Consider the following 23,914-nt stretch of genomic DNA (forward strand, 5'->3'; position numbering starts at 1 on the left):
ACAGTGAGCAGAAATGGACTCGCATGGGTATCAAACGTGTGTCTCCGAGCACCAGTGTTCTGAGTTTTGGTTTTGCATCGCAGCGACAAAAAAGATAGTTGCTTCGCACAAAACACAGCATGTGACATTTGCGCTGTCCAAACTCAAATTTCAGTAAGTGGTGGGAAGCCAAATGCTCCCATCGGCATTCAAACTCGTAGGATGGATTCACACTGTAGGCCTAAGAGGATACGTCTGTCTTTGTGATGCCATTATTCTTGGAAAATGAATTATTTCCCTCAAGAATACTAAGAATACTAAGACTTCATTTTTGTAAAGTATGGACCAATTCTTTGAAAATGATCACATTTGCTTTTCCCCTTCACAATACCATGATTTATTTTTGTAAAGTTACTTTCTCATGCAAATTTATTATTCAGTCTTGAAATGCATTAAAGAAGTGTTGATTAAATATAAACCAACGAGGGTACGTAGAGCCCAGATTTAAAAAACAACTTGGTTAAATGGCATTAAGCTGTCAACAGAAGGGAAATCAGCCCTGAGTGTAAATGCTTTTCAATTCAGGTTAAAAAACGTTTTTTTCCCATCATACCTTTTAAGGTCTCAAACATTTTTAAATCAATAAATAGTACACGCTTTTACAAATTTTAAAAACCTACTTTTTTATTTTTCAACACTTTAAATGTTTTACAATCTTCTGTTTAAAAAAAACAACAAAACACTTATTTCCCTCATAACACTTGTTTCATAAAATTAGGGTTTCTTTTCTTGAAAAAAATTCTCCTTGTATCATCATTAACATATTCTTAAAATTACACCTTTGGTGTTCTACAAGTACAATTATGTCCTCATGACTTTATTCTTGCAAATTTATGACATAAATGCCCAAAATGTCATCTCTGTATCTGTCAAACACCGAGCAGTGACAACACATATCAGTAATGAATGATTTAAACTTAAATAGTGAAATGTGCTACTCCTGTTCTAGTTTCTCTGCCAATTACTGTTTCTGAACGGCCTCACTGAGTTATTTAAATGTCATACTACAAAAAGAGTAACCTTGTACTGAATCAATTCCTTTGGTGTATTTGAAACAGAACCAACTTGACTCCACAAGGCAGTCAAGCAAGAGTATATTATGTGCTCTGTCCGTAACCGTCATGACACTCATTGTAATCCTAAACTAACAAATGTTTGAATATTGATTTGTTGCTGTGGCAAATGACAAGTTTCCAAAACTAAGTTTGTAATGCTTTATGTAAATAGTGTTGCTTCCAACACCCAGCATAAATCAGCATAAATACTGTATAAAATGTCCCTGGAAACAAAATAACAAACAGTGAGTGAAGTTTTGAAAGAACCAAGCGACATCTTTCACGTGCTCCTCGCATGCCTTCCTCTCTTGCCAACTAAGCCCACGGCTAACTTGTGAGAAACAAACACCATCCCTTTTAAACTAAGTATGCAATCAAGTTTTTTGGCTAAAGAGTTTTCCACTTGAAACGTTTTCTGTCTTTTATTTGTGTGGATGCCTGGCAGTAATAAAAGTGATTGCTCAAAATTGCATGGTAGCGGTCACTACACTCCGGCTCGGATTGTGGCAGTACGCTAACAAAACATGACGGCTCCAAAAGAAAGTACATGTCAATTGTGCTGTCTTTTAGGAAATGATGAAACGCGAAAGTAGAAAAGGATTTACCAGATTTTTTTTTTTTTGGGTGTTATTATGCAAACGTTTTTTTTTTAATAATGATATTTGATATGCATTAACTAGCAATATCCATAAGCTAAGTAGAGCTGCCGATATTATATTATGTGGCCGATATTCAGACATTATTTGAATATATTTTTGAAGATAACGACAAAGGCAACTAATTAGTTACCTCCAGTAGTTGCGTCTTGTCGTACTCTCTGCGATGGGCGAAGATGCACTGGCTTAGCACAGAGTAGAGTCTCTCCATCTGTTCCACGCTGAAGCTCTCGCTCTTCCTCACCGCCATGTTGAGTAGCACCTGGAGGGTAAATGACAAATGGGAAATACATTTATGATACGCTGACATACATGCGCGCCAAAAAACGGCGGTGGCCAAAAAGCAGGTGTGACAGCATTTGGAGGTCAGAGGCGAACCAAAGCGACGCGGATCCCAGTGACAGTTAATTAAAGCTAATCATAATAAGAAGCAAGTTTGCATTTCACGACGGCTTTAATTAAAACGTTGTGGACAGTGAAAGGCCCTTTTAATTGACCCCGTGTGTGTGCGCGCGTTCAAAATGCACAGCTCATCACAACGCGCCCACTCAAGTCGACCAAGGCACATTAATTAAAGTTACCATCAATAGCAACGGGGAAGAATAGGGGGGTTCTTGGGTGAAAGGCGGTGACCGTGCGTTAAAAGCACACAATGACATGTCAAAATGAAGTCAGCCAACGTATGGGATTTAATTACACACGGAGGCTTAATCGGGTTTGATTACAATGGGCGTTGATTACTCTGAAGGCTTCACAACAAGGGAAAGATGCAAGGAACAAACAAAACCATGCCCTGTTTGTTTCCCCGTGCAAAAGTGCTACATAAGTTCAGTCTATTTACCATTTAATTAATCCTTGAAAAAAAAAAAAAAAGACAAAATCAAATCTAATTCATTTAGTTTTCTTTTTGTTGTGCTAGTTTGCTTGCAGGATTAAGCAAAAACGAACCACAAGAAAGCAGACCTACAGAGAACCCAAACATGTTTTCACACAGAACTGGATGAAGGCTTCAATTCGGGACTGTATTTTACATTTTCGCAATTTATTCAAAGTGCATTCTATTGGGGCAATGAGTGACCCACCCAGCACATGCGAGCTTTTATGTGCATTATCGCCACATACAGAACCGCGGAACAGCATCCCCCAACACAGTTCATTTTTTGCACACTGAATCAAAGTTAGCCCATTGTTATTCCCACTAGATGTTCTTCTACGCTGAAACACCAGATTAAGCACATAATAACTTTGACAGTATTGTCACTTTCCATTAGACATTCTGGCGGCGTAAGACAATCCGCTCGCTAAGATGTGACAAAAACTCCCCCTTGGCCTCTAATAAGTGCAAGTCCCTTGTTAAGTAAAAAGCCAGCGCTGAGAACCCTTATAAAGTCCCCCTGCAAAAATAATAGTCATCATTAGATCTGTAGTCCACTGAGCAGCACTCGGCACATTTTATTGGCCTATTTTCATACAGTAATAGGTGTGTGCGTGTGAGAGAGAGAACATTTTTGCCACACCATGCCATGAAGCCAGAACAAAATGGCGCACCATGAGGTGTAAAAAAAAAAAAAATATATATATATATATAAAAAAATCTGCATAAAAGCTTTAATTGGTGTAATTACGGTCCATCTCGACAGTTGAGCGACTGTGTGAAAATCCACATTTGCCACATTTCTCTTGCATTTTGGGTGCACTTTGCTACTTTACGGTCCACTTCCTCTCCTGTTTTATGTCTCACCTTTCCCCAATTTCAATGTTTTATACAGCCACCACCCCCGAAGCTCTTTTATTGAACACCCCCCAACCCCCCTCCCCTCCCATCCCCTCCTCATTCTGCCTCGGTTTGCCTCGTTTCCGCTCCATTCAGCCCCTCTTCGATGTATTCTCCGACTGGCTGCGAATCGTCTGATTGCACTCCCCTGCCTTTTGTCAGCTTGGTCAGGAGTTGGGCGGCGGCATGGGGTAAATGGTGGCGGTGTCTCACAACGCAAGCGGTGATTGAGTACGCGCGGTGCTACACAAAAGGGCAGTAAGCCCATGCGTTAAGGAGCACCGCTGACACGGGCCATTTAACCTCAAAGCCCCACCCATTAGCATTAAGGCCTAGCTCCAATTGCTGATGCATTTTTTTTTCCTTTTTAACCCGATACCTGTTGAGGTCATGGGTCTATGACATGCTTTTCTTGGAGGGGTTGCCCTAAAGGCAAGTATTCAGAGTATCCAAGCAACAATGATACAATTTTTTTTAATACTATCAGTAAATGCTGGGAAAATATCAATAATATTAGCATGATTTTTCAGAGAGTCTGCATCGAGCAAATCACACAGAAAGCTGTATTGGAATATTTAAACATTACGACTAAGTTGCCTCGTGACTACACACATACAATTGTGTGGCAGGGAGGGGATAGCTAATAAACAAAGGGAAATACCAAGAGTTGTCTTTTTAGAGAGGGTGTACAGAACAAATGAAAGCAGTAAACAAGGTCTTCTGACATGTAAGCAAACTATCATTCTGAGACAAAAAACGAGCTGCCTTGTGACAACAAATACACATCACAGTTTGTGTTTTTAGGAGAGGTTGTGTAGAGGTACCGCACACAAAAAAAAACATCATATGATGTCGACTGACTAACAAGGCAGCTGTCGTCGTACATAAATTTAATATGAGCTACTTTGGAAACACATACAACTTTATTTTGTAATAAATGTAGGGAAAACGTGCATGAAAACGCACAAAATTTACCTTTGCCATACAACGACATATCGTACGGTACAACGACCATGACACCACAAATATACAATTGTTTTTGTATTGAATAAACACAGGGAAGTACTCACTTAAGGCGTACAGCTCCTTTTGCATGTTCTAGAAGGACTTTATACAAATAGATTCATTTAGCACGCACATTCACACAATGGTATTTATCAAACCTGAGATGGCGTGCGATGGCTGACTTTGCAAACGGTGCCTGTGTAAAATGGTTTTGAAATCAGAAGAGACAAAAACTACTATGACATCAATATATATGTATCATATTTTGAGCAATGCAATTTTTGAGCTTTTGAATGACCTCAAGTAAGGGCTGACTTGAAGTCAGTCACAAGGAGCCGTCATGCCAGCTCACCACCGACAAAACTCTGCATCATCTCTGTGACAACTGGTGTTAGACATACATCCAATTGCCACGCATTCTGGACGAGATAAATCAAACAAAACATGGTTTTTATGCAGCTTCCTCAAAATTATCCCCGCAATCATCCACAATCTTTGTTTGCCTCTTCCGCTAACACTTCAAATGTATTCAAGGTCGTCCAATAAACATGGCAGCACTCAATCAGCCTCAATTCTTGCCTAAACTGTACAGTGCATCCTCTAAAGTTGGATAATTTGGAACCGGAACATGTTGTACAAAAATACGACTCATGCAATTCTTGACATGAAAAATCAGGCTACTGAACAAAGTTGTGAGCACAGTAAATGTGGAGGAAAAAAATTATCAACAAAAAAGGTAGAATAACTGTTGTACAGGTCTAATTAAGGCCTGCGGTGGAGACCACTGCGAGAGGTTAGACAGACACATGTACTGTCAGCAGGGACACTATTAAGCCTCCGATTTTTTCGCTCCAAGACGCCAATTCAAATTCTTTACCAGGAAAACAATAAATGATAGATGAACATAATTTTCGCCTCAGTTTATGCAAGGGCAAAGGGGTAGGGGACATGGGGCTTTATAACGGCACACTGATTTTAAAAATAATATTCTGGTCCATGTGGCAAATAAGGCGGCTTATGGGGGTCGTTCTCACAGGTAATGCAATATAGATGGTGTTAGAAGGGTCAGGGACAATCATGACAAATTATATTATGGCCGTCATCTCAAAACATTAAAATGAGATGCTCGTCCGTTACGGCGAGGAATGGTGGGGAGATATCCCTGCTGGGGTTGTCAACTCATCTTAAAATATGCAGCGCAGCTGGTTTGGCTTCCAACATCGAATCACTGGAAAAATCCCCACAACACTTGATAGCTGTGAATTATCTGCGCTTCGTTGTAAAGGAACAAAAAAGGGCTGATGTGCTTTAAAAGCCCTTGCGCGAGATCAATGCCAAAATACAGCATTAAGTTAAAAAAAAATCATGCGCTATTATTTTCTAAGGACTTCTGGCACTCGGAAAATGCATTTTCTTCAAAGGAAATGAAACACCTTGACATGCAAAATAAAATAAAATAACATCACAGTTACAAACTGTACTTTCTGTGTTGGTATTTCACCATTTCCAGATTATTACTACAGGTTTACTTTTGCAACATTTTACTAATGAAACTAGCACAAGCCCCTTCCAAACTTTCCATCTCATTGGATGGTCAAAGTCGGCCAATGGATTTCCCCAGCTTCTTAAGTGGGATAGCGGCTGTGTGAAAATGAATCGCGACAAGTAAGTTCATCCAGGGTTCCAACATGTTTCTCCAAGTTAAATTTAAGACCTTTTAAGACCATCTGCCACCCCCCCCCCCCAAAAAAAATTTATAAATTTTTTCGCAGCCTTAGTGGTAAAGAAAAACACAATTTGTGAACGTGCGTTAAATTATTTCTCGAACGTTTTAAAGTGGAATGTGTGTAGGGTGCAAGAATGCAAGCATATTGAGTAGCGCAGACACGGACCACAGACAATATTGCAATAATGTGGCATCTAGTTTGCCAATGACTGTAAAAGCAATGTCAGGCTAAGACAAGGGGAGCTGAACACCGATAACTATTGTACGTGCTCGGCGTGTGTACAAATGAAAGGAGTTTAGTCAACCAGATTGGCAGATAATAAACTGATATGATGCTGTTCTCTTCTGAGACACAAGCATGTGACTTGGCCACTCGGCCTTGGGGGGAATGGGGATCCCCCGCTGTGCTGACTGAAAGTGAGCCAAGATGACAAAATGAGATTTGGGACGTGGTGGTTGTCGGCCAAGCTCATGTTGAAACATGAAATGGTGAAATGCTGTAATAGCTCCACGACGTGCCCAAAGGGCTCCCATACTGTGCCAGCGGTGCGAGAAAAGAGCTCATTCTGAGCAGCTGTTAAAAGAAAACAGCATCATCGGCAATAAGTGTGAGATTTTTTGGTGTGTACAGATTGGATGTTTATTCCTTAAACGTCCCCATCAGCATTTGTCCGTGTCACTTTCTTCACAACAGTCCGAATGTTGGAAAATGAAAAACAGCAAAGCCTTGGGATCTCATCATTCAAGCAATCTTGGGAATGTATTCTCATCCAGAGATTTCAGGATAACTGGTAATAAAGGAAGATGCCTAATGTCTCTTAACAGCAACAGTGGCGCTGAAAGGCCCAAGAAAATACTGATGTCGAGGGCTTCAAGCGTCGAGTCTGTGACCAAACTCCTGATGTTATTTAATACAGAGAAGAGTTTCAAAGCCTCTTCCATCATGTTGACAGTCAGGAATAATGAGCACCCTACAATCAATGAATATAACCAAGGGAAGGATGACATCCACCACAAGTTCTAATAAACACCAGCGAGCATAGTGCCGCTTAAACGGCGGCGCTCATTCCCGGCGCCAATAGGAAATTCAATTTGTTCCGTAAGCTGGGGGATAAAAAAGCAATTATTCACAGTCTCCCTATTTTCACGATCTGTTTCTTAAAGATAACCCAACCACCCCCACCCCACGACACGCTTTAGCCACAAGCCTGCAGATTATTGCCGCGTGTTGCTGTTCACAGCGGCGGCCCATCGGAGTCCAAAAGATCAGGCCAACTAAAAGGCCTGCCAATCAGTTTGAGTGATGCCGTCGACACCGCCGTCCGTGTGGGACTCGGGTAAAAAGCCACTCGATAATGGCTTGATGGCTCTATGTCACTTCGGAAGGGGGTGGAAAAGTGAGTGCATGTCAAAAGAGCACTTCTTTTACGCCAATTACACCCCACGGCCACCCGCTGCTGCTGGGATGCACCGTCAAGGGAGTCCACTGGGCCAAAAAGGTACCAATTTCCAGTCCACTTAGGGGGACAAAAGTAGCAACACTGGTGTTCATTCTCATGTTCTGTTTGATGAGCACAGCGAATGGTGGCTCATGTTTTAGTCATGACCTTTTTTCGTTGCACAGGAAACTCATCTGTTGATTGAGAGTGACGTTGTGCCGTAATTGGCACCCCGAGAGAAACGGTAACATAAACCCAAACAAGGGTGAGGAGAGTTTGGATAAGCCTGACAAAGTTAGTCATCTGAGAAGGACAGCTGACAACCATCGGCGTCAAAACAGACCTATGGATGTACAAGGAATGTGGGGTGCAGCCTTCTGTGCAGAGGCTTTGCCATTGCATATAATGTAAATCCCAATTCTACAGGGGGTTTAAAAAAAAAGAATTGTTTTTGCTTTGTTCAGAAAGTTTTAAGTTAAAGCAGTCTTTGTAAAACACAGACAGGAAAAGTGGCTCAATGACAAAGTGTGCTGGGCACAGGGTCAAGCTACTTTTATGAGCTAACCTTCATATGAAGCACGACAAAGTCTGACTGCCAGTACCACGTCTAACGTTACTTTGACTTTAAAGAAATGCCCAACCTTCAATCAACTAATTGCACCCTTTACAAATAATAAAGATGTGAGCTTTGACGCTCTCTTTACTTAATAGCAAATTCTTGAAATGATCGTCAAAAAAAAAAGAAAGAAGAAGAAGACAACCATCTTCCTAATTGTGTGTTGCCTATTTGTCTATTTGGTAGTAATTTACAAATCAGAGTTTTGGGCTTAATGTTACAATAACACCTTTTCACCAGGATACAAGCACTTGACAAAAATTAGTTTGCATTTACGGAAAAACAACACTGTGTAAGAATACTATATTACAAAACCATCATACTAAAACCCCCCCCAAAAATGGTTTGATTCAATTCATAGTCCATTTCTCCCCCAAAAAAATAAGAAGCGAATGTGCAAGGTAACAGGATAAGTGGTGTAGAAAATGGATGGACAATTGGCCACCTGAACTAAAATCATTACTGTCATGGAGATCATTCTTGAAGAGTGTTTACTATGCCAAATAAACCCAGCTGCCACATTGCGAATGTAAATGATCATGTGAAATTATTAAACATGTGCGCCAAGTGAGTACAGCAATGGTGATGAGGTTTTTGCTAAAATAGCTAGTTGGGCTATTGATATAGAGCAGTGATGCCTAAATCCGGTCCTCGAGAGCCCTAATCCAGCCTGTTTTCCATGTCTTCCTTCTTCAGCACAGCTGAATCTAATGATCAGCTAATCCTGCCAGCTTTGCAGAAGCCTGATACTGATCATGAATCAGGTGTGTTAGTGGAAAGAAACATGGAAAACAGGCTGGATAGGGGCTCTCGAGAACCGAACTTGGGCACCCCTGTGATATAGAGGGTGGGCTAAAATAGTATATACATAGTATATACATTACACTATTTATGACAAACACAACCTTGTCCCCGCATTTTGATTTCCATTCTTTCATCCATCGGCACTTCCTTAAATCCATCCTACTTTCATTCTAGCCAGCCATCCTTTATTTGTTCCCCCTTCCCTTCCTCCATTAGGGTAATTATATTTCTTGGCCCACTCTGTATTCAATTGCTAGGCTTCATTGCCACACAACAGTAAACATCTCCTGAAAAAAAAATAAAAAAGCATTACCAAAAGTTGCTGGTGATCAACCACAAGTGGAGGAGGCGGAGGCGGCGGTGCTGCATTGGGCTCGTCCTCCATCCCCACGGCCGACGCGTTCAGTTGCTCCGACGGACTCCTCTTGCATGTCTCCGTCTTGGTGTCCCCTATTAATGACATCAAAGCCTTGGGAACACAGAGTGGGAAATATTCACACCCACCCACCAAAAAAGTGCCAAACTCTGCGGTTGAATGGGAGCTTTTACGCCAGCGAATGATGGTACGCTATTTAGTAATAGGGACCATCTTCTCAAATAATCCCAAATAGGCTTTAGATGAAGGGATGCACGGACTTCAAAGGAGGCCAACAGCACCACCGTGTGATGCCGTAACCACCCTGTTTGATTGTTGGCACGGTCTTAGGCTGGATTTACACTGCAGATCCAAGTGCTCTTTCAATGCCTATACAGTAAATCCCCTTCTTCAGCCTTTCTTATAAACAAAGCAATGTTTATAATTGCATATATTACATTAAACCATTAATATCAATTCAAACTCATCTTATGTTACCCTTAATGCTAAACTGTGAAAATGCAGGGGGGCGGGTAGAGATTGGGACAAGCTAAACTTGGTTCTCCCCTGAAACGCAAAGATGGTCTCTCAGTAACAACCCGCATGTCTAAACGCCCAATTTTCACTTAAAACACTTGTGTCAACAGGACAACACCAAGTAAATAAAAAAACAATACACAAACACAAATATTAAACTAGATTTACAGCGGGTGTAAATTTTGTGACATTAAGCATTGATGAGGGAATATCCAATCTGTGCATTTTTGCTGCACTCGCATTGGCAGACATCTGATACCTTTAGGATGTTTACCTATTTGGAAGAGGCCTGATTCCCATCTGAAGCCATCTGATTCCACGCATTTTTTTTCTATTGCCGTTTCCATGAAGGATATTCAAATAGCACCAAAAAAAATGCAATTGTGTCACTTGAACCACATAGTGTAAATCCAGCCTTAATGAAGCAGTGTGTCTCCTACACATGTTTTGGGGAATTGTGGGCAGAGTTGCTTGTGGGAGTGTTCTATATCTGAATACATACCTTCTTTGTCCTGATCTTCCTCCAGAATTTTCACAGCGTACACCTGAGTCAATTCCCCCTCATCAATGCTGTTGTGCTCCCCCTTTGACGCCATTTTGTCGGAGCCATCCGTCGTGTTCTGAGGAGTCCTTTCCTCGCCGGCCTTGATTTTCTCCAGGCACTGAGACTCCAGACTATCCATGGACTCGTTCCCATTCACTTGCGCTACATTGAGAGCCTCTGTATGCTGAATGTCAGAAGAATCAGATTTTTCAATTGTAGGTTTAGCACCGGTTTGGCTGTCCCCATCAGCTTGCGGGTGGGAATCGTTTCCATGGCAATGCAGCAGAGTTTGTTTTTCCAACTCCTTTCCAGCATCACTCGAGTCAACCAGGGGCTCACTGGAGCTCTCTTCCTCCATGGAGGAAACGTGGGGGAGGTGCCCGTTGGTCCGGGGTCCCGGGGTGTCGCAGGAGGACTCCTCGTCCAGCGTGAGACATGAATCGCTGGGACCCGCCGCTTCCATTTCAACCTCGGTGTGCTCCTCCACTTTCTGTTCATCTGTGCCTTTCTTGTAATGCTTATGTTTGCGGATGATGCCTCGCACCCAAGATGGACGTCGGCGTAGCTTCTTCTTGATATGATCTGAAACAAAACGAGTAAAAAGAAAAGTATTATTAGACTATTAGAATTGTTCTTAAAGGAGATGTATAAGTTTTCTTTTTTCTCTCTCGTCAATTTATAAAACCTTTCCCATTTGACAATAAAAATGGCTCGGGCATGTTTTGACTAAATACCACAAGGATCAAGAATTATATAGTGGACCCCTGCATACTTGCCCGGTGGATTTGTGGGGTTAAAAAAAGGGTTATTTTCCCAACGCATTTCAATGTGCGTCAAAAAAAGTGAAAATAAGTTCCTCGGACAATAGCTTCTACGAACTAAGGTAAAGGTAATTATACTTGCTGCCCTTTTGATACCACAAACACATTTGGAGGTACAGTAAAAGGCCATTAGTTTCTAAGTTTACCACTCTGAAATAATAGAATAGTAATTTAAAACAACAGAAAGCAATCGATAACATCAGTTGGTTCATTTAATAGAAAGTGCATTGTCTTATTACTGGGCTAAGCTTAAAGGGCACAATTTACATATACATCACAGTGAGGATGCTGTAACCCCCAACACTGATTGCATTTAAATGGCAACAGGCAAGACGATGGCAAGTTGGAAAGGCGGACAAGAGCTACACGTCGGCACACTGGGCACTGGTGAGGACAGACGGTGCTCGGCGGTTTGAGCAGGAAATGAGGAAAAAAAGCCAAGGCAATTCTCAGAGCACAATGCTGACGCAAGCGAGAGGGAAAACGTTAACATGGGTGCCTTCACTTGACGCACTGATAACAGGTCAGGACACAGCGGTTGGCTAGACAAGGGAGGGAAAAACGTGATTGCATTTTCAGGCGATAGATAACAAGGTTAACTGGAAATAAACCCTTTGAGTTTTGTGCAGAAAAGACTTCAAGTGAAAATTACATGTAAGCAGCTATTGCCATTGAACGACGTTGAAAATGATGTCGTTCAGAAAGTATCTCAAAAGACAACTAGATGGGCACTGCGATCTATAATCAGATCTGCCAAGGCTTAACAATCTCAAACATGTAATTTAAAAATTGTGACATGACGGGCCAAATTACACTTTTTCATGTCTACTCATACAATCCATTTAGCACCGGCTGTCTAGTTATTGTACATTAGTTAAAAACTGGTAGCAATTGGGCAAAATCCCAAGTGCAAAATGGTTAACTTCCGATGTGTTTTCAGACATTTTCTTCAAGACTGCTGAGCTAAACATGAGCTATTTGAGTTTTATGGTGTACGGCGAGTTGTCAAACTGCGGGACAGTTTTGCCCGTTTGGGTGGCTTTGCATCCTATGGCAGGCGTAACACCAATACTCACTTCTTTCTTAGATTTTTTTTTTTTTTTTGCACTGATATGCCAAATAGACCACAGTGGACTCATTCAATCAAGTACAAGCCATTATAATCCTGTCAAGGGCCAGTGGAACAGCATAAATCAGACAAAATATCCTTTGTATAATTAATAATATATGCCCCATTGTGGTTCTCAATGGACACTAAATGGTCAGGAATGCATTAGCTTGTTAAACAGTGCAGCGCACTCCCAGCTTTTGTTTGGATTACAAGCCTTCTGAAATGGAAAAAGACTGCTTGTGTTGTTTTTTCCTATCTACTGTTAGGGCTAGGCCAAGTCCAACCCCAGCAGAGTTTGCATATGCAGAAATAAAATTCACTGGTGTCAACGGACCCTGCATTTTCCCATCCATGCTACCCAGATGTGTTATTTACACAAAAGAAAGTGAATACCCCAGGGGAGGTTTGGCTTGCGAGGGCTTAGCTATCGCCATCAAAGATGTGTAGTAAGCACCCGGGGGATGAAAAAGGTGAGACGGAGTAGCAGCAAGCGACTCGTCATAGGAAGCTCGTAAATGATGCATGAAAATTGTCAGAGCATGAACAGCCAACCACAGAGGGAGGGCGAACGCAGAGAAGTCAGTCTTAGTTCCAAAGCTCTTTTGTAGTCGTAATTAAAGCCGTCGTTACATTTGCTGGGCCATGCCAAATGGTGCGTTTGTATGTGCCAGTTAAAGTGAACATGGAGCAGGGGGGGATGAAATTTCATACCAGGATCCAAAGTGCGGTACCAGCAATTATTAAGTCGATAAATCATTGCGGTGCCGCCAACATGAACACAGCCCAGAAAAGCCTTTGGGTGCAATTATGAATTGGGTGTCTCTGACTGACTGATTTCTTTACTTAATTATTTCATCGAATTATTGCTTCAGTGATCTGGAGCGTAGAAGATGATGCAAAGGCTGAAGGGAATCAAGAATGTCACGAGCGCAAGTTGTTACATTAAACATTTCTGCCTATAGGGGGAATTAAAAGGCAGTCAGTCTTGGAATTTTTAATTTCGAGCCATCAACTTCTGCCATAATCAGTGACGAAAACAAAAAAATCCACAATTTAGCATGCTCCATAGGTTGTTTGAAGTTTAGCTTGCCTATAGGAAGGTGTGAATGGAGGTTTGTGTAAATATAGCCAACTGGCAAACAGTACCCCGCCCAGGTCTAAAGTTGGTTTGAATAGGCACTATTAGGCTGTGGCCCTAATGAAGCCAACACTATAAACAATTATGTAGATGCAATGGCGGATGTCATCATCTTTGCGGTCATGTTCTGTTGACAAAAACTAAAATTCTGTGTCACTCATCTGGAGAAAAACTGGTTCCGATTTGCAAGCAACTGGAAAAAAGCTCAAGCTTGTTTTTGAAGGACCCGTTGAAAGTATGGCAAAGCCTTAAAATAGGCCACTCGTTTGGCCTAAAAATTATACATATATATATATAAATGAAGAAACGAAACAGAGGTAGACAAAGCTAAGAACATCAGCGATAATAGCTGATTATGCGTAACTTCCGAACATGCATCTTGCGGAGACAACAAAGCCTTCAATACGACGTGGCACCTCTTCAAATTTGAAACGGGGTTACAATAAATACCCACTGACACAAGCAGGTCAACAGATCATGTCTAATTCTCAGCGGGTTAAAGACCACACACTCTCCACTTGACACTTAACAATGGAGCGGTCCAATGACCTAAAGCCCGCATCCCACTGACAGATGAACGTTTGTGACGCTAGCAAATGTTGATTTCACGTCAGGGTTTGTTCAGGGTCGCAGCATTTCCTAAACTCTCTAAATAGTCTTAATAGTCTTTCTTGCGACAAGTAAGACCATTAAGACCGTTTAAGAGAACTTTTAAGATTGGTTACGGAATGTTTAGGAAACGCCGCGATCATGAACGAAACCTGACGTGAAATCAACATTCAGTAGCATTGCAAATGTTGGCCCCTAAGTGCGATACAGTCGCTTCAGAAAGACCATACCCAACGCGAGTAAGTGATACAGTAGGTTCCACGATTTTGTGATTAATGACTATGCAGGGGATTACTGTATAATGTATGATTTAAGAAAACTAAAACATTAAAATACTTCACAGAGTAAGCGTTGGTTTGAGCCACATATGCATGCAAATTACCAAAACTGTATCACCTTTGACTGATGAAACCCTGATACAGTAGTATTGGTAGAATGATACGATTTAAAAACTTCACACAGCCGTCGGCAAAAGCAAACCTGGGAAATCAGCCAATCTGCATGCATCATTCTCGATTCACTCAGACACACCTTTCCAAACCTGAACAGATGCTCACTTGTTTACCCAGTGCACAGCATGGTTTTCAACGCGAGCGTGTGTTTCCATGGCAATCAACAACATTTTCCCTTCGCTACCGAGAGGGCTCCATTCTGTAATTCCCCATGAATTCACATTTAGGACACGGGGGCGAACACTGCCATGCATTCATGCCGGGGGAATAAATTATACTGTAGCATTTTGGGGTCAAGGGAAAACAAATGCTTGGAGCTGTTTTTTGGGGGGCGTTTGACTAGTGTAATTTAATTAAAATCATATGGGGAACTGGCGCATGTTTGATTTGAGATTCCCAACAGTAGGAAAATGTGGGCTATGGGTGTTGGCTGGGGTTTACTCGAAATGAATACTATTTGAGAAATATAAGATTTACAACATTAAGTTTTATGTATGACACCAACATATGCATGTAATGTTTTATACTGAGACTGTAGAGTTCAACTGAATAATTTTGACACTGTATCTTTGAGGGACCCCATACATCAAAATTATCAGTATATAACCATTTCTTTCTGTAATATACAGTGTTAATTTTATATCAAGTGAGTTTTAGAGCACCGGTACATGAAAGAGCTATCGGTTATAAACTGTTATCGTAACAATACTTTTTATAGGCATTCTTGCGGGAACACCATTGAAGAAAATTCTCATTGAGAAGGAGCCTAAGGATGGAGCTAAGTGATGAATTTAGGCATCTTTAATACATGAAAATTCTCAGTGTGGAGCAGCGTGTTTCTGTTATATACTGTGCAATGTCAGACGTCTAGAGTCTAGGTGAAAAGTTTGGCATCTTTGAAAAACAACAAATTAATTTTCATCATGTAGTCATTTTTAGCCATGAGATGCTGTCTGACACCAAACCAATTCTAAGTGTAGGCATTTGTTAAATATTGCCATGTTTTTGTAAATAAATAATTTACATATATACAGCTTTTTGAAGTCTGAAGGAAATAATGTAGGTACTTTGAGGAACATGGAATTCACATTTAAACATACTGTTAAAGAACTGTGTCAAAAGCCAAGCATCAGAATATCTGTGAATGTCCTTGAATTGCCTTTAATTGCTAAGAGCTAGCTTGCCCTACTGATAGATGACTTCTACACCTAATTAATGAAAGATCGGCCTACACTGTTGCAGGAATGAATACAAAACAAACATCACAGAAATGACAAAACTCAAACTGTCAAGAGTAGAGTTGTCGGAAAAGAAAGCTACCAAGGCTCAGACGGTGAGTCATGGACTGCAGGGTCATAAAACGCAAGACGGCCATTTGTCAAGTGAGGTGACACGTTGCGCCGACACTTAATGAAACGTCTCGATCAATAAATGATACCATCCCTGGCTCGTGGAAATGAAGGCGATCAGTCAATTCGCTCAATTGTTCCCCCACTGCCGCCGACCGACGGTTTGTTTGGTTTTACTTTCGCTACGTCTCACGGCTAATGGCATCTCACATGATAGCATCGATACTGCCGACGAAGCTGCAGCTGGCTGTGCAATTTCATTGGCTAGCAAGACACACATTTTCAATCTCTTGCATAAGAACACTAAGGTAGTAGTTAACTGAACTTGGCATGGTCCGCCTCAGGGGCATCCACCTAGCTTTCCGCCCTTTTCTGTGTTCGGTTAACAGTCTGTGTTTAACCGCTACCTGTGGTGCATGAGACCGCTATGCACCGATAGCTGCAGACACCATTTAATAGACGTCAGCCTGACCTGAATACGTATGGGGTGATAAAAGGTGATTTTTTTTCCAGGTCATGAATTTTGTATTTGTTGCTCCGAAATACTATCTCTGCACGTTAATTATGCCTCCCTTTTTTAGTACTGTAGGTTTGGTAATATTTGGATCAAATGAAACTTCACAACTAATCAATGTACAGTAATCAATCCCCTGCCCTGCCTATTTGCTATTCACAAAAATCACCTATTCGTTTTTTTCTCTCTGTGCAACCTATACACTAGTATATTTGTGGTTCTTTTTTGTGCTCTTCCGTAAAATGGCTCAAAATACCCTGGCTCATAGTCAAATAGTAACTTACGACAAGAAAGCATGCTAGAAGTGATGCATAATAATGTGACAACTACATTTAGGAGATACAATGGAGTCCCAATTTAATCAACATTCCATTTGTATGGCGACGTAACCTGAATTAGTACGCATGCTGTAACGCACAATAATCACGAAAGAAAGCTCAAATTTGAGCAATTGTTACCATCAGTCAACATCCATATAATGAATTCAAGAATATATTTCCTTCATCATAGAATTGTTTTCTTAACTTCAAAGGTGATTGAAAAGATTTCTTCAGCAAACAATGTGTCCTTCAAAAAGAAAAGATTTGCCTCAAGGAGAGACTACAGATCTAACAGACCGTGTTATCGTGATAAGGCTACCAAACATAAAAGGGTTAACGCGTGTGTGAAACTTTTTAAACCTTTGAGTTTGTGACGTTGGTACTACAAGAGCACGGGGGTCATTAGTAACCGGCGTACCATAGATGCAATGGTTTGATGAATAACAATGAACTGCACGAGGAGTCAGATACTGGAAAAAGCTAATGAATTGCCGAGCTGCCCTTGACTATAATGACACGTCTTAATGAGTCGTTCGCTGCAAAGCAGGGCAGCTATGTGCGAGAGAAAAATGCACCTCGGCGCAGCATTTAATGGCTGTGTCCGCCGATTAGTGTGGATAAGTGAGGTTCTCCCAGTAATTTCAAGTAATTAAAAACAGTCGGCACGCATTTTAAATTGCTACGGTGGGTGTGGGGGTTGGGGGGGGGGGGGGGTACGACATGTCATGCAACATTTCTTTATGGGTGGCGTGCCAAGGCTGCTAGCATGGTCAAATAACTAATATGTGGCTGATTTTATTGTCTACCCTATTGTTATGGTTGAGAAAATGTGCAGTGTGAACTAATTGTATCTCTAAATTTACTCAACAGCCACGGGACCACAACCATAATAGAAATAAAATGTTCATAGCACACATATTAGCATAATTGCAATGAAAGGGAGCTGTAAAAAGACTGTGAATCTCTGTGGAAAAAAAGGCTGGTAAAGAGGCTAAAGCTTTGTTTACACTAAATGGTACCGTAGACATTTTTCCTAGTCAAGTCAAGTCATCTTTATTTATAAAGATATTCTTCCCAAACCATTCCACTTTTCAGTAGCTGATGATTGGATAGCAATTTGGTATGGGATTCTACACAGGGACCAAGCTCTGCCACAAATTGTAAAACAAAATTGAGTAGTTGAGAGCAGTGGTTTGATTGCAAAAACTTTCAGTTCATCTTTCATTAGCTTTGTTGATGTCCCACATCAAAACTGAAAAGTACAGAACACGAGTGAACTAATCAAGTGTTATCAAATAATGTTTGTGCAAATGTTCCTGTCAAATTATAACTCAACCGAACCAGGCTCCATTACAATGCTGGCGGCATTGCAGTGGGTGATTTGTACTCAAAAGCGCTAATCAAAATATGTCAAATACAATAATGCTAAAAATCAAAATGACTTGAAATATAAAACTGCCTAAGGAAACTTGTTCAGATTGGAAATGGGATGATTGATCAGCCAATCCTAGTGCAGACTAGCTTATTATTACATTATGAAATAAATATTTGACATGCATGGTCATAATATAAGGACTTTGGAGAAACCACCAAACACTTAAGTGGATACACACAGCACAAAGTGGTAGCACACGGTGATGTATGGAAAGGAAAAATACACAATCATAACAGTAGACAGTAATATGATGTGCATCTTAATACAAAAATAGAGTGATGATTTATATTCATTGACTTGGCGCTGCAACCATCTAAGAGGCATTTGTGCCCACCAAATGGCACCTAAACTTGGCGCCAGATTGCCTTTGAGAAGCAATTTTTTTGTAGAGAGAAATGCATATTCCAATTCGGACGTTAAAGTTGCAATTTCAAACTGAAAACAGGTTCTTTGTAGCCTGCTGTTCGTGTTCTAATTTTAGCTCCCCAAGGAAGAAAAAAGGTACATTTGTCACCTGACGTCGGTAGCAGGCGACGTTAATAATGCAAACAAGCTGCCAAAATGTGTTTCCTGCAACCACTGACAGAGTTAGCCTGACGCGGCGAGCGGCTAACTGCCCAAGGGAGTAATGGGACGACTATCTAGCCACCTAGTGTGACTTTGGTGACAGCTATAATTAAAAGACATACAAGTACATTCATTATAAATGATTGAGGCCATCATTGAGAACGTATACTCTATTAGGAGTTCTTGGGTATTAACACCTGCAAAATTTTGGTTCGTTTTTGGAGTTTCTTTTCTCCTGGAAGATTCATGTCATGTATTTGATTTACTACTGTCATGACCACCGTAAATCGGTTGAACTGCAAAATAATCTCCTAAAACCTCTGGGTCTGTCTATTGGGGAATTGAGAATCATAGAAACACTACAAGGTTGAACTTCTTGCTTTGGCCAAGTATAGTCCTTGTGTGTGATGGCAAGAGAGTGAGAGTTAATATATTTTTTTTAAATGGAAAAGCTAATTTAAATACAACATTTAAAAACTCTAATAAGCGGAATTATCTTCAACAACGCTTTGTATTCTCTGAAATATAAGTGTCCTCTTACTAAACCATTTCCTGGATGCTGTCCTTTTTGATCTGAAAAGAAATCAAATCTAGGCCATCCTTTTATGCAGTAACTACTCCAGCCTAATATAAAAGGAAGTGGGGTGTTTATTATGACTTTAAATATCCTATCAAGGCCTGGCGATGGATTGACATTGGCACCGGGGAGGAGAGACGCCCGTTTAATGTGATGTAAGTTGCGCGGCGGGGAGCGGGGTGGGTCGCAGCGGTATTCCAGCCACAAGAGAGCAAACCTTGGTGGCTGTTGCCTTGGGCAGGCTATTGACTGATGCAGAGGAGACATTATGCAGAGTCGGCATCACTATAATTCTCTTTTGCAAACACTGACGATGCTTGTGTAAGGAAAGGTTCTCGTCAACCTTCTATGATGGCAAAAAAAGAAAAAAAAAGGTTTCATCTGGTGTAAATATCTCATGTGACAATCAATCGTGCCAGGGACTAGCGGGGGCCGATGTGAGCAAGCAAAAACTCCCAGCCGAATAAGGAGAGCAAGGGGGGGACTTAATTATAAATGAAAGGATGGCACTTGCAATGAACTTGATCCTTGTGGTGATGCACCATACGTGAACCCTGAGCTGGGGGCCTTGCTAATGGCCCTGGGGGGGCAGGGAGGATGGAGAGCATTTCGACCCTTGTTGTGTGAGTGAGCTAGTGGCAAGCGGAAGTGGGAGCACTGAAAACCTATTCCGTCCATTCAAGGTCTTCCCACGCAATCTATCCATCGCAACCAGGTTTGTCCAGCCAACAGGAGTGCTTTTCACACCTGCTCCACAAATATACTTAGCCTTCAAAAAAGTGTTTGTGTAAATATTGAGTGGCCCTCATCATCCCCACTGTCGCTGCTTGTTGTATCGGAATGGCACAGGCCAGTCTCGGTGAGAAGAGAGCAATGGAACAAGCCTCTGAACTGAAGAGAAAGCTTAAATTAAAAGGGAATGTTGCAAAAAGGTTTTTTCCTCCCAGTGTTTTAAACAAATTTGTGAATAATGATGAAACTTAACTATATTTTAATGCTAATTGCTGCAAAACGGAAATAGATAGAAATAAAAGTTTTTTTCCCCTGATAATCTTTCTTTTGGTAGGTTCCATGTTTTTATAGCAATTGAACACAATATTCTGTGGGCTTTGCAAAATCAGTCAAAATCCAGTAACACAGCCGGGAGCGAAGGGGATTGCGTCAGTGAAAATGGCTGGGAGTGAATGTGTTAAGGAAAGTTTAGTAGTATTTAATTTTGAAGAACAATAGAGTAGAATTTAATCTTTTAGAACTGTTCCTTTTCAAACATTTATTTAGGTATAATGTTTTTTTAATTCCTCCACTTGGAGCAGAGTCTCAGTCTTGTTCTTCATTGAAGGAAGAATGATGGTGCGGGAGATTGAGAGATAGATCCTAGGAAGGAAGTGAGCCAAAGGGAGCTCTTGAGATTTTTTGTGGCTCTACTCATGGTAGGCATGCCCACCAAACATCATGTTTCTAAGTAGAACGAGGAGAATGAAAACGAGACCTGTGTGGGACATTGCTGAATTTTATCGGGTGCACTTCTTAGCCTGTCATGTCATTAGGCACAATCACTGATCAATTAGCCTAATAGCTGCCCCGCTGAGGAGTTCCAGGTGAGAACAGGGTGCCAATGTCACAAATTAATCACCCGACTTAGCCTAATTAATTGACGCTTCCGACGGAGGGTTTTGGTAATGAGTCTGCGCGACAAGCTTCTGAATTAACTTTATCATATGATACCGACTGTCCATGCAAGACTGTGATATCGCCTCATTTTCCTGTATGTCCATCCCGTTCTTAATAAAAAAGAATGTGTGAATAATTAAAGTACTGGATCTGGCTTGGCTTGATTTATAGGAGCAGATAGAGTAGTCTACAGAGGCTCAGTTGGGATGCTGCTCATGGAAAAGAAGCACCCCCCTGTGTTGGGTAGAGGGACTACAGATGAAACTTGGCAGACTGTCATTCATCGCCTGCTGTAGGAGGGCTAGCGGGCATTTTGTGACTTAACATGCGAGCGGTTGAAGTGACATCCCCATTAGTTTGCCTCACACCTGCCGTTTGCCACAGGTGGTCATGTAATGGCCCCGCGGTGTGGTCATGTTCCGAGTGGTTAAGAGAGGGGAGGACCCCGCTAATGAGGCTGCTCGCTTCCGTCGACTCCCCACAGTGTGTTGTGTTTCAGTGTGTAAACGCGTGTGTGTGTGTCATATACATCTGGTGTGCTGTAATAATGGGGCACAGTTGACCGCTGTTTAGACACACAAGAAATGACTTTTTTCCCTGCATTTCCGAGAACTGATGGAAAATAATAATTTTTAATGGGTTGGGACGAAAAATACATATTTTTTTCTATTTTCTTTTGCTGTTTCAAATAAAAAAAATGATTGCATTTTGTTGACGTTTCTTATTTTTTATGTTTTATTTTTTTTCTTACTCATGAAAAATAATACTTAATTTTGCTTTATTTTCACAATAGCTTTTGTATTTTGGAGAGATATTATATTATTTATTTGTTATTATTAATGGCTGTATATTTTTGCGTTTTATTTATTTATTAAATTTCCATGTGTTTAATTATTTTTTTTTTTTAATTGTTATACTTTTTGCGATTTTTACTCACCTCGTTCATCCCAATATAATTTTAAAAGTTAATGATTGCCGTTTTTAGCCTGTTTTGATAAAATGCTATGTATTATGTAATTATCTAACTGTATCAGACTCTTTAGTTTGTTGTTTGTGTTTGTTAAGTTTGTTTTCATGTATTTTTATTTTCTTTATTTTACTCTGCTGTCTGCTGCCAGGTCAGTATTGCAACTTGCCTAAGATGGATAAATAAGGGTTAAATAAATAACATTCACTCCAAAAGAATGACAGCACTCAATGGGGGCTGTTGAGAAGGAAAGAATGCAAGAAGAGAAGAATATACACAGGTACGAGTGAGTGTTTTGATGTTTTACAGCAGATAACTTGTTTAAACAGATGTAAGTACAAATGTTAAAAAAAAAATAGATCTGCTGTTTGACTTACCTTTGCGTCGCTCGTTCCAGTTACAATGACAATAACAGCTGTTATCTTATTTTTTTACTTGACAAAGGCAGCTAATGAAAACTGGTACTCACTGGGGGTGCATGGTTTATTCTCAGTAGCCTCGCCCTGAGTGCTGGCCTTGCCCTGCTGTTCCGTGGCACCGTGGCTCCTCCTGGTTCCGGGAGCACTCGGAGGAGTTGCTGCTGCTTTTGATGGTGATGCCGTTGTTGATGCAGCTGCCGCCGCCACTGGTGCTGCAGGCTGAGCTGGCGTCTGCTGGTCTGCAGATCACAACAGACAATTAGGTTAGGAAGTACACTATACACATATATTGGTCTTTATGCAGAGAGTGGCATTACATTAGTAGTATCAATCACCAGAGGGAAATGGGAAGAAGAGACTAATTTTGGCCAAATTGACCTCGAAACGGCAGCTTCAAACCAAAATGGCGGACTTCCTGTGCATTTCCAGCCATAGGTTTATGAGGCTTTTTCAGGAGTCTCGTCTTACTAAACAAGTTTACCTAATTCAGTGTTGCTAAAGGATTTACATATGTTGTCTTATTTAATCCTGTGCAAATTTGGGGAGGATTTACGGCAGTCATACCTGCACAACTTCTGGGTATTTTTTAGGATAATTATCTGCAATTATCGACCAAATTGACATCCTACAGATAAACCAGTTAATAAAGAAATTATTGCTATTTTTAAACTTGACTGTTTTGTTTTGGCAAACTCGAAATGAGTTACTGGTTTTCTTTGAAGCAGAGATATCAATACAATTCTGCTTCATGGTGCTTTACACAATGTTTACATGTATTTGTCCATGTTAGACTCAAAATTATATTTGTATTCAAGTTCATTTTGCAAACAATTATCGGCTTACTTATCGGTTATCGACACTTTCTAAATTATTGGTTTATCGGTATCGGTTAAAAATAGCATTATCGTGCATCCCTAGTATTTTTCAGTTGGCTTAATTTATCGTTTTATTTCAACCTGTGCATCTTGTGGGAGAATAACCGTCACCTATTTTTAACTCATGCAACGTTCAGTAGGATTTAACCTGCAACTTTTGGGGATATACATTAGTTTTACATTCACTTTAGCGCATACATCTTTTGGGATATTAACAGTACTGTTATTTTAAGCAGTGGAACGAACGGTTGGGGGATTTTTGAAGTAATGTTAGTTCAAAAATTTTAGTTTTGGGGGATTTTGCATTAGTCTTTGTCTTTTGAATTGCCCCCGAAATGGTAGCATCAAACTTAACATCCAAACCTTGTGGAATCTTACGAGTGTGTGCCTTCGCCTTCTAATTTACATTGACAGCTTGAGTGTTACAGGACATTAAAAACTGAGGTGGAGTCGTTCTATTGAAGCCCTCTGAATCACAACATTCTTATTTTTCACCTTTATTTTATCACCTCTCACACACTTTCTCAAGTCAGACAAGA

At 40.8% G+C, this 23,914-nt stretch overlaps 1 protein-coding gene across 2 annotated transcripts in view; it reads right to left on the reverse strand.

Moving 5' to 3' along the window:
- atad2b (ATPase family AAA domain containing 2B) overlaps nucleotides 1-23,914 on the reverse strand; it is a 46,985-nt gene that overhangs the window by 6,508 nt on the left and 16,563 nt on the right. For both annotated transcript variants that reach the window (XM_086061511.1, XM_086061510.1), the window contains exons 24-27: nucleotides 22,551-22,739; nucleotides 10,509-11,132; nucleotides 9,428-9,564; nucleotides 1,884-2,012 (exon numbers count right to left, since the gene is read on the reverse strand). In XM_086061511.1, the coding sequence (XP_085917637.1) occupies nucleotides 1,884-2,012; nucleotides 9,428-9,564; nucleotides 10,509-11,132; nucleotides 22,551-22,739 (1,079 nt within the window). The remainder of the gene's footprint in view (nucleotides 1-1,883; nucleotides 2,013-9,427; nucleotides 9,565-10,508; nucleotides 11,133-22,550; nucleotides 22,740-23,914) is intronic.

Source organism: Leptonotus elevatus, chromosome 18 (assembly GCF_054856555.1).
Source record: "Leptonotus elevatus isolate MCC_2025b chromosome 18, RoL_Lele_1.0, whole genome shotgun sequence".
In the NCBI taxonomy this organism is placed as follows: Eukaryota; Metazoa; Chordata; class Actinopteri; order Syngnathiformes; family Syngnathidae; genus Leptonotus; species Leptonotus elevatus.